Source organism: Fragaria vesca, linkage group LG2, assembly GCF_000184155.1.
Source record: "Fragaria vesca subsp. vesca linkage group LG2, FraVesHawaii_1.0, whole genome shotgun sequence".
Taxonomy (NCBI): domain Eukaryota; kingdom Viridiplantae; phylum Streptophyta; class Magnoliopsida; order Rosales; family Rosaceae; genus Fragaria; species Fragaria vesca.
Window position 1 is genome coordinate 20,178,936 of NC_020492.1, and position 11,200 is coordinate 20,190,135.

Below are 11,200 nucleotides of genomic sequence, written 5' to 3' on the forward strand. Positions count from 1 at the left end.
ATGGTGGAGATTTCACAACTGAATGACGATCTATTAGGTCAGATCCTGAAACGGGTCAACGACCCGGATGATCGGAAACGGTTCTCCCAAGTCTGCAAACAATGGTCGACAGTCGAAGGTCTAACCATAACGTCACTCACTTTATTCCGACTCAGTAGTATCCGTCAGGTACTGCCTCGATTCCCTAATCTAGTTACATTCCGCACATCCCAGCCTATCTCCGAGGAAGCGGATCTCGAGTTCATAGCCCAAACATGTCCCAAACTGGAGGCCATCAATCTCAGCACCACAGATTTCGAATCAAGTTTGTTACCGAAAAACGGTCTTTACGGTCTGTCAAGTGGTGGCGGCCTTTTGAAATTGTCCAAGGTTTTGATCAGAGGGAGAGAGAATGTAGGCATTCATAGATGGCTACCTAAGTTGGCACATGAGAACTTGACTTATTTGGATTTGGGAAGGTGCAGCTTGGTCGATGACAAAGCGTTGAAAGCAATTGGGCTACTGTGCCCTTGTTTGAGCTATTTGAATTTAGAAGTTTCCGATGTTTCGGACAAGGGTTTGAGATTGTTGGCACATGCAAGGTGCTCAAAAACCCTTAAGACATTGGTGCTTGCTCAATGCTATTATATAACCGACTCCGGGGTCTCATATTTGCAGAGTATGCAATGCTTGGAAGAGCTGGATTTGGAAAACTGCGGGGAGCACGACACCGAAGTCTCTGATATTGGAGTTAGAGCTGCAATCTCTGGAAATCGATCTCTCAAGAAGTTGAACTTGAGTTGGTTGATAAATGTGTCGGACCAAATCATGGTGTTTGTTTCTGAAAATTGCCCCAACTTAGAGTTTCTTGATGTAAGTCATTCTAGTGTAACTGTTGCCGGAATTCGTGCGCTTTCCGGTCACAGGTGCCTAGAGTCTCTTGTTTGGCGCACTGATCGTGAATATTTTTGGTGGCCCGATATAGATGCAAGTCACTCAAGTCTAGATCTATCATCCTGAGTAAGCCGCGTATGTGCTCCATTTTTCGGAAAGCTTAGGAGAATTGTGACGTTTCAGTTATGATTAGTGAAGAAGAGGCTGCTTCAACTTCACCGGGGTTGTTCTTTATTCTTTTTCATTGTTTTGATCTCGGTCTGAAGCCTTAGTATCAAGTTTATCCATGTTTGGGAGCTGTATTTGAGTTTGCTATGAATATTCACTTCATGACATCTTTTGCTTCATATTGACAAATGCAGAAACAGGGGCATCTCATTTCTGTTGAAGAATTTGAGGCCTGGATGATGATTCTAGATACTAATTTTATGAATTCGACTTCTAAAAACTGAACCACTACGGTTCACCTAATATTTAGGGGTTATAGTTTCGGAATACATCACAAGAGAATGGGAGGTTAAAACGTCTTTGCAATGAATGTATGAAACACTGACTTCAACAACCAGCTAGGAGTATTGGCCTTTTGATTTAGCAATGAATTAAGCTAACAGTTATAAGCATAAAGCATTCCTAGTTAGATGTGATCAGTACTTTGTCTTTCACTTTAGACCTTCATCCGTTAAAACGACAAAGATAAAAAAAACAACAAAATCGAAGAATCAAATAGAAGGCATTTGCAGGTAATTGAGATCCGCAGGAAAGCGTTTTGATATGTTTCGAGTTCATTTGTGTCAATATATTATTCACTCACTCACCTACAATATGCAGAAACCAAAATAAAAGTGTATTAATGTTATTGAAATCATGTTAGTTTACGATTGTTTTTCTCACTAACCCATAGTGCATTCTCCGACAACACAAATGTTTGAAGTGTTATGCAGAAGCGGCCGACAGGCCCCGAGGGTCACACACACCCACAAGGCCAGAAATGTCGATATTGTCTCCAGTTTAGCCACCCGGATGTGAAACGGGTATGGGGTTTTAACACAAAAAGCTTCGACATTAATGTGTGTGGTACCATTCTTTATAACTCAAGGATAACTCTTCACGTTTCTGACGTGAGATTCCAAAGAGCTCTAATCTAAGCCACACTTTTCTAACTGAAACATGAAGTAATTGTATCCATCATGTTTACTAAAATATCTTTAACATGGTGAACATATACCAGACAATAATCCGCTATTTAAAGGAAGCTACTCTGAAGATGATGGGAGTTTAGTGGTCATGAGTTCATGATGACTGATCTATGCTTTCGTCCATAATTAACTGAACTTGAGTGAACTGAGTGAGGTCTCTGACGAAAGCATTGTCGGTCTTGCTAAGAATTGCGTGAGCTTGGAGGTGCTTGATGTGAGTGGTTGCATGGTAACAAGTTCTGGCATTAGGGCATTTTTTGATCTTGGAGTCTCTTGTACGTTTTGGGGTCGCATTTTCATCTGAATTGGCCTGATGTGAAATCAGTGGTGTAGCCAAAATTGTAATTACGAATGGTCAAAATTTATATATTAAGAAAGTAAAATTTGTGGTCATTCGTTAAAAAAGGGCACAATTTTTTTCCCTAAAAACACAATAACACAAGCTTTCTATAATTTTCTTGTCCTATACAAATTAGTAGAAAAAATTTGTTGTCAGGAACCTGTATGTAAAAGTATTGTATGTTTTATACTAATATTAATGTTGAAAGACGTACCATTAAATCATTTTGAATAAATTTTGAGAATAACTGTGATCCTAGCTTGAAGCACATATCAGTAAGGTAAAAATTTGTATTAATTGAATCAATGAATCATATATTAACAACATAGATTTCTATATCATTCCATTAATATTCATGAATATTTAAGCCTATTTAAGATTTTTCTCAAAATAAAAAAAATATATCTTTTTTCTCAAAATTAAGAAGGGTCATTTATGTTTCATTCTATTAATAATGAATAATAATAAAGGGTAATTAAAACATGTATTAAATTTGAGAGGGATCAATTGACTTCTCTCGTCCTAGGCTAGCTAGCTACGGCGCCCCTGTGTGAAACACTTGAAAGTATTGTGCTGGAGAAAGATAATGTCATCTTGAATGGAATGCCAGAAAATCTTAGCGGAATTGTGAGTATTGGTTTTTTTTTTTTTTTTTTTTGATATATTTTTTTTATCAAAATACCAAACTGCATTTAATTAGGTAGATATATAGTACACTCAACCAGAAGCACTAGAACAAGTTTTATGTCTTAGCCATACTAGGCAACATTGTGAGTATGGTTTAATTTAGCGGTGAATGGTGTTAATTTGGGACTTCACCAGGAAATTGGCTGGCTTCTTGCTCTGCTGTTTCATTGCTCCAAGTCTTTTAACTTCGGCTGCTTAATTACATGTTCTGCTCTCATTTTGAAGTCTACTAATATTCCATATACTAGTAGTTGAAGTTTACTTCATATCTTTCACTTCATTTTTTTTTTTTCGATAAATCTTTCACTTCATATCTCTCCGCTTCGCTCTTGAATTCAGTATTCCTTGTATACCTAGCTATGAGCATAACTGTATAAGGTCTCATAATCCTTTGAGCTAGATTTTTTATTTTTTATCTTATGAATCAGACAATCAGTTTTCGTTAAGTCAGAGAGTTTCGTTAATTAAAAACGTATTGGCAGGTGGATGCAATGAACCTAACTACACGAGGACTAGGAGAGGTATAAATAATAAACTCTCTAATCAAACCATGAACAGAAGTTTAAGATTATCGGGTTGTAATAGGTTTTGAAATACTTGCATACAATGAATGCTAGACTAACCAGGAAATCGCAGCAATATAAACCCCCCTCCTTTGCTCAAAACCCAATAAACCAGAAATCAATCAGGGAACGGAAGATGGTGGAGATTTCACAACTGAATGACGATCTATTAGGTCACATCCTGAAACGGGTCAGCGAACCAGGTGATCGGAAACGGGTGTCCGAAGTCTGCAAACAATGGTTGACAGTCGAGGGTCTAACCAGAACGTCGCTCAATCTTCTCCGACTCAGTTTTCTCCGTCAGGTACTTCCTCGATTCCCGAATCTAGTTACATTCGAGACATCCGAGCTTATCGAGAAGGAAGCGGACCTCAAGTTCTTAGCCCAAACATGCCGTAAACTGGAGGCCATCGATCTCAGCACCACAAAATACAGCTCAAGGTCATTACCGACGAGCGGTCTTTACGGTTTGTCAAGTGGCGGCGGCCTTGCGAAACTGTCCAAGCTTTCGGTCAGAGGGAGGCAGAATGTAGCCACTGATATTTGGCTACATAGGGTTGCTAATTTGACTTATTTGGATTTGGGAAACTGCAGGGTGGTCGATGACGATTCGGTTGAAGCAATTGGGCTTCTATGCACTTGTTTGAGCTATTTGAATTTGGAAAGATCCAATATTTCGAACAAAGGTTTGAGATCGTTGGCACATGGAAGTTGCTCAAAAACCCTGGAGACATTGGTGCTTGCTGAATGCTGTCGTATAAACGACTCCGGGATCTCGCATTTGCAGAATATGCAATGCTTGGAAGAGCTGGATTTGGAAAGCTGCGGCTGCGGGTATCGAAACGATGTCACTGATGTTGGAGTTATAGCTGCAACCTCTGGAAATCGATCCCTCAAGAAGTTGAACTTGAGTTGGTTGAGGAATGTATCAGACCAAAGCATGGTGTTTCTTGCTGAGAATTGCCCCAGCTTAGAGATTCTTGATGTAAGTGGTTGTTGTGTAACTGGTGCGGGGATTCGTGCACTTTCCAGTCACAGGTGCCTAAAGACTCTTGTTTTGGGAATCTCTCCTAAAGTCTCTTTTCGTTGGCCCGATGTCGAGCACTTGGTGCTTGGATGCCACTCACTCAAGTCTATCGTCCTGCCTAATAAGATCAAAGCAACCATTCCTGATAGCCTTAGCAGAATTGTGACGTTTGTTGATGATTATTGAAGAGGGCATCAACTTCACCAGGTTTTCTTATGCTTTTTCATGGGTTTAAGTTCAGGAAGACATTTATGAGGTTCTTTTCATGACGGCGCAAATTTGGAGCAGTCTGTTATATTGCTCTATCGATCTCAGTCTTCAAATTCACTATCAACTTTATCTAATTGTAGATTTCAGTATTCGAAATGTTTTAGATTTCAACTCTCTGTCTAGCTAATTCAGTTGTCTTTCTATGTATATTTACATTCGGAGGTAATTGTAGTTGACATCACAGTTTTTAACTTCATTCATATACAGACGGGAAGATATAAATCATCTAATTCATTAAAAATGCCTTTAACCAGAGCCAACTGACCAACATTAACAAAATCATACAACTGAAAAGAACATTTTCAATACTTATTCCAGATGAACTACAAGGAGAATTCAACGACGTCTACCCATGCCACGGGGAGCAGTCATACTCCCTTCGTAAGTAGTTAAAGTAACATAATTCATTGCTCCTTATCTTCCACAAACATAATCCTGATCGGCAAACAATGTTTAGTATTGGACTCTTTTGGTTGTATGCAGTGAAGCTATGAATAAGACCAACCCATTCTGCATCGCACTCCAGTCTGGTGTTCCTCCTGATAATACTTGGTGAAAAAACAAATTCAAAGGACGATCCATAAGGGATCACCAAACGACCAAAGTCGTGTTTCTGCGTTTTACAGTGAATGTTGAGACTTGTGCGAATCCCCCGCCGAATCGGAGACAAATCATTAGTGATGTTAACATGCACCTTTGCGTTTGGTGCAGCATCACACATAGTTACGAGCAATGCAAGTAGGATTGACAGTAACACATGGTTTACGAACAGACCCATGATTGTTTTCTTGTGGGTTCTGTTCTTATCGTTGTCTCACGTTTTTATACTTCATAGCTTCATTGTGTCTAATTTTCTTTTTAGCAAGTTAGATTTCCATATCGAATAAGATCTAGCAAATCTGATCATACTTTGAAAAAGTTTTCTTTATTTTGATTGCAAATCCACATCCAATAAACATCACCAGCTCTACTAAAACTGAACCACCAGTCTCGGATTAGCGAGCTCAATTCCTCCAAAACCTCAAACAAACCAACCAACATGACGCATTAGCTATACAATTAGTCAGAGTTCTCAAATCAAACATAAGCATTCCGAGAACGTAAGGCAACGACGTCGTACTAGGCCTATTCGTTCACAACCTTCAACGTAACGGTTTGGGCCTAGGAGGGTTTTGGGCCGAGAGAGGTACACCCGTCTATCACCACGATTTTAAAACAGCCTAGCGGGCCTAAGCGTCCACCTAGCCCACCTCCCAAGCCGTTTCTTTTAGTTTATTTTTTATTTTTTATTTTTTATATATATAATGATAAACCCTGTTTTGCTCAAAACCCTGAACACCAGAAAATCAAAGATGGTGGAGATTTCTGAACTGAATGACGATCTAATTGGTCACATCCTGAAACGGGTCAGCGAGCTGGGTGGTCGGAAACGGTTCTCCCAAGTCTGCAAACAATGGTTAAAAGTTGAGGGACAAACCAGAACGTCGCTCAATCTTCTCCGACTCAGTTTTCTCCGTCGGGTACTTCCTCGATTCCCTAATCTAGTTTCATTCCGGACTGGCGGGTCTTTTTTGGAGGAAGCCGACCTCGAATTCATAGCCAAAACATGTCCCAATCTGGAGACCATCGATCTCAACACCGAAGAATTCGAATCAAGGTCTTTATCGACGAACGGCCTTTCGAAACTGTCCAAGGTTTCGGTCAGAGGGAGATGTCGTGTAGACACTGTGAGGTGGCTACATAAGTTGGCTCATGATAACTTGACTTATTTAGATTTGGGGTACTGCTGGTTTGTCGATGAAACTGCGGCAGAAGCTATTGGGCAACTGTGCACTTGTTTGAGCTATTTGAATTTAAGGTATTCCAATGTTTCGGACAATGGTTTGAGATTGTTGGCACATGGAAGCTGCTCAAAAGCCATTAAGACATTGGTGCTTGCTAAATGCTATCACATAACTGATTCGGGGCTGGCGCATTTGCGGAATATGCAATGCTTGGAAGAGCTGGATTTGGAAGGCAATGTTCTCACTGATACAGGTGTTATTGCTGCAATCTCTGGAAATCAATCCCTCCAGAAGTTGAACTTGAGTTGGTTGAGGAATGTGTCGGACCGAAGCATGGTGTTTGTTGCTGAGAATTGCCCCAACTTAAAGTTTCTTGATTTAAGGGGTACTAGGGTAACTGGCGCCGGAATCCGTGCATTTTCAGGTCACATGTGCTTAGAGTCTCTTGTTTTGCGCCTGTGTTATGCTTTTTCTTGGCGTGATGTGGAGCACATGGTGCTTGGATGCCCGTCACTGAAGTCTTTCGTCCTGAGTGAGAAGATCATCAAAAAGCCAATTCCAGAACGCCTTAGCAAAATTGTGACCTTGGTGGATTACATACTATAATTCTGACGTTGGTTGATGAGCGGTAAAGATGGCTTCAATTCACTGGGTTTGCTATGTCTTTTCATTGATATAAGTTGAGCAATTTTTGCTTCATCTCCCATTTGCGGACTATGTGTTGCTTGGAAAAACTGGATTTAATATGCTGTTGTAGTACCGGTAGCTTGGCTGTATATGTTTTCTTCCTCTGGTACTTAACCTTGCTCGTAATGACATTGCTATCTACAAGATCATTTTGTGGTCGAGCTGTGTTTAGGGTCAACATTGCTTTCTCTACTTTGGTTCACTATTCTTTCTTGATGTTATTTGAGTATGACTTGAACTAGTTTGTGTTTCATGAGTTATGTTGAGTAATGCTAAATTACAGTGACTATACTCTTCTGCATCTGCTTTTGCAAAATATTTGTGTTAGTGCGACTAGTTATTTCTCACCAATCCTGTAGTTGTATGGAAACAGAAATGATTCCGTTGTAGTGGATAGTATTTGGATTTCTCCCTTGTTCAAGTAGAACCTCAGCTTCTTGTTCATAGCAATTGTACGTAGTAATATGCAAGTGAATGGGGCTTGAAATATCAAATCAAAGATTTCTGGTGGTGGGGAGTGATTGATGTCATGTTTTGATCCTACATGAACGTTGTTATAAAGTCACTGGTACTTGAGTCATAGCAACCTCTGCAATGCAATCCCCTCAAGAAATTGAACTTGAGTTGGGTGTCTAATGTCTCTAGTAGAAGCATTGTTCCTCTTTTTGAGAATTGCTACAACTTAGAGATGCTGAATTTTACTAGTTGTAATGTTAGTGGCGATGTTACTTGAAACGGGTCAATTGACTGACGATTTATTAGGTCAGATCCTGAAACGGGTCGCCGAAGTCTGCAAACTATGGTTCACACTGGAGGGTCTAACCAGAAGGTCACTCACTTTACTCCGACTCAGTTTTCTCCGTCAGGTACTTCCTCGATTCCCTAATCTAGTTGCATTCCAGACGTCCCAGCTTATCGAGGAGGAAGCCGACCTCGAATTCATAGCCCAAACATGTCCCAAACTGGAGGACATCGATCTCAGCACCACAGAATTCTTAGCAATGTTTTTTCCGACCAACGGTCTGTCAAGTGGCGGCGGCCTTCCGAAATTGTTCGAGGTTTCGTTCAGTGGGAGAAGGCTTGTAAGCATTGAGAGGTGGCTACATAAGTTGGCTCATGAGAACTTGACTTATTTGGATTTGGGATTGTGCAGGGTGGTCGATAACGATGCGGTTGAAGCAATTGGGCGACTATGCACTCGTTTGAGCTATTTGAATTTAAAATATGCCGAGATTTCGGACAATGGTTTGAGATTGTTGGCACAGGGAAGGTGCTCAAAAACCCTTAACACATTGGTGCTTGCTCAATGCTATGATATAACAGACTCCGGGTTCTGTCATTTGCAGAATTTGCAATGCTTGGAAGAGCTGGATTTGGAAAGCTGCGGGTACCGAACTGGTGTCACTGATAGTGGAGTTATAGCTGCAGTTTCTGGTAATCGATCCCGCAAGAAGTTGAACTTGGGCAGGCTGACGAATGTGTCGGACCAAAGCATAGTGTTTGTTGCTGGGAATTGCCCCAACTTAGAGATTCTTGATTTAAGTGGTTCCTATGTAACTGGCGCCGGAGTTCGTGCATTTTCTGGTCACAGGTGTCTGCAGTCTCTTGATTTGCGCATGTGTAGTGAATTTAGGTTGTCCGATATCGAGCACATGGTGCTTGGATGCCAGTCACTCAAGTCTATCGTCCTGTCTAATATGATCAAAGAAACCATTCCTGAAAGCCTTAGCAGAATTGTGAAGTTTGCTGATGAGTTGTGGCTTTGATTGATTTCTTGTTTAAATCCCACATGAACGTTGTCATGAAGTCATAGCAACCTCTACGATGAAATCCCTCAAGAAATTGAACTTGAGTTGGGTGTTTAAAGCATTGTTGTTCTGGCTGAGAATTGCCCCAACTTAGTTGCTGAATTTTACTGGTTGTAATGGTAGTAGTACAGCTTGTTGTTCTGGCTCCATGTTGAAGGCGGGAGACATTAATGGTGCCTGGAAAGGGTTGTGACAATTTGAAGTTAAATTAGATGACAGAAAGCGATGGGAGCATTGTGAGGTTCTTTTCGTGATGACCCAAATATGGGAAATGTCTGGTTCTGTTAGTTCAAATGCAGTGCGATTTAGTTTTTAATGAAGGTTTACATAACATATGTAGATCAGATAGTTTACATTTCCCAGGAACTTAAAGCCCGAGTATAATTCATAACATCTGTAACTCAGACACAAGTTCAAAACTATATGCAAGATCTAAGAACCCCGATAGCATGTTTGCAGATCAGAACCTCTGTGTGTCACCCACAGGCTTTCATGTCCTGGTTTCTTTCAGAACCTCTGCGTATCACCCAACCTCTCCATTCCTGTTTTGTATACGTTCTTGCCAGATCTGCAAATTACCCCATCACTTTCATCTGCAGTCTTCCAGCACCTGAATACCAGCAGTTCAATTTAGCATATTACATGATGTTTTTAGCAAAAACCCAACAGACTCGAAAGAGAACTTTTCAGTACAACAGTAGTATAATACGCCACCACAAATGACAGAATGGCAAAGATTCCACTAAGTTGAACAATGAAGTTGCATCATTACTGAAATTTTGGAATTGCGTTTCTACAACTCTATCAAAACTGATCACCCAAACCATTTGACCAAAATAAAGTTTAAGGTCGCTACAAACTTTATAGTTTCAGGAATCCAAAGTAGAAGAACGAGACAGATGTTACTACACATAATGGTCTTGGACTGATACAGTTCATTTGGGATCTATTCAATGTTATAACTCAAGCGAATCAGCGTTTTCTCTTCTTCTTGGGGTTTTTGGTTTTATCAGTAACTTTGGGGTCTGGATCTGACTGTGAAGATAGCAATTTAGCCCCTACAGCACAACTCCATAAAGCCCTTTCTACATCTGATAGTGTGAAGGTTTCCCCTTCTGCACTCAATTCCTGCACACAATCCTCCAACAGATCAGATGCTTATGGTTACAGAACATTTAATCATACTTCATATGATTTACTTCACATAGATGCAATACTCTCAGTCTCACATACAAAGTTCAGTCATAAAATTGATTAAAAAAACAAAATTATGATTACCACCAAGCTAGTTATTACAAATCTAACTAACAGCTGCTTTGACATAGAAGGCAATGCAGTCAGATGTGCAGTGCAGTATCAAAACTAAAAGAGATATCTGAAGCAATTTCGTAAGGCTAAAGAATTACTTAAGACATTTGCTCTTGTTTCATAAACCCAATTTCATATACCACACTCCCTCTTCCCAAAGACCATAGCATTTACAACTTGGCTCATCTATGATGATACTCTACTGAGACTGACCTTCGCTTTCTTCTGTAACTTATCCGCAAACAACAGATACTGCTTGAGTGAATAGTCCTTGCTATTACCAAGACCCGCCTCCATAGCCTTCCCATCAATCACCAACATCACAACTTCAAAATCCAAAACCAAACAGCAACTACCGAAATATAATACACAATACAACCGTAAAACGCACCTCGTCGGACATGAAAGGCGCCACATCCGGCGCATAGGCTGCCAGAACAGCCGAGGCTGTGGCCGGACCCACGCCTTTGAGCACGGTGAGCTCATTCACCGCCTTTGACAAATCCGGAAGCGACCGGAACGCCTTCTCGGAGGCCGATTTCACCACCGAATCGTCCAATGCCGAAACGAAATCCAACAACCTCGGCCTTTCACAGTTACAAACACACACTAATATATGCAAGTTTCTTGAATTCAAAAGATTCAAGAAATGAAGGG

At 40.5% G+C, this 11,200-nt stretch overlaps 5 protein-coding genes across 5 annotated transcripts in view; 4 read left to right on the forward strand and 1 right to left on the reverse strand.

Moving 5' to 3' along the window:
- Positions 1-999, forward strand: LOC101302137 (F-box/LRR-repeat protein 13-like). Its single transcript, XM_004292729.1, has one exon. It carries the CDS (start codon positions 1-3, stop codon positions 997-999), a length of 999 nt encoding a protein of 332 aa, XP_004292777.1.
- A 2,796-nt stretch (positions 1,000-3,795) lies between these two features.
- On the forward strand, positions 3,796-4,872 carry LOC101302428 (F-box protein SKP2A-like). Its single transcript, XM_004292730.1, has one exon. The coding sequence runs from the start codon at positions 3,796-3,798 to the stop codon at positions 4,870-4,872; it is 1,077 nt and encodes a 358-aa protein (XP_004292778.1).
- A 1,436-nt stretch (positions 4,873-6,308) lies between these two features.
- Positions 6,309-7,346, forward strand: LOC101302726 (F-box/LRR-repeat protein 2-like). Its single transcript, XM_004292731.1, has one exon. The coding sequence runs from the start codon at positions 6,309-6,311 to the stop codon at positions 7,344-7,346; it is 1,038 nt and encodes a 345-aa protein (XP_004292779.1).
- A 1,082-nt stretch (positions 7,347-8,428) lies between these two features.
- On the forward strand, positions 8,429-9,193 carry LOC101303012 (F-box/LRR-repeat protein 2-like). Its single transcript, XM_004292732.1, has one exon. The coding sequence runs from the start codon at positions 8,429-8,431 to the stop codon at positions 9,191-9,193; it is 765 nt and encodes a 254-aa protein (XP_004292780.1).
- A 752-nt stretch (positions 9,194-9,945) lies between these two features.
- Positions 9,946-11,200, reverse strand: part of LOC101296920 — a 1,565-nt gene continuing 310 nt past the window's right edge. The window contains exons 2-4 of the mRNA XM_004290951.1: positions 10,935-11,130; positions 10,757-10,843; positions 9,946-10,363 (exon numbers count right to left, since the gene is read on the reverse strand). Coding sequence (XP_004290999.1) covers positions 10,208-10,363; positions 10,757-10,843; positions 10,935-11,130 — 439 coding nt within the window. The 3' untranslated portion in view covers positions 9,946-10,207. The remainder of the gene's footprint in view (positions 10,364-10,756; positions 10,844-10,934; positions 11,131-11,200) is intronic.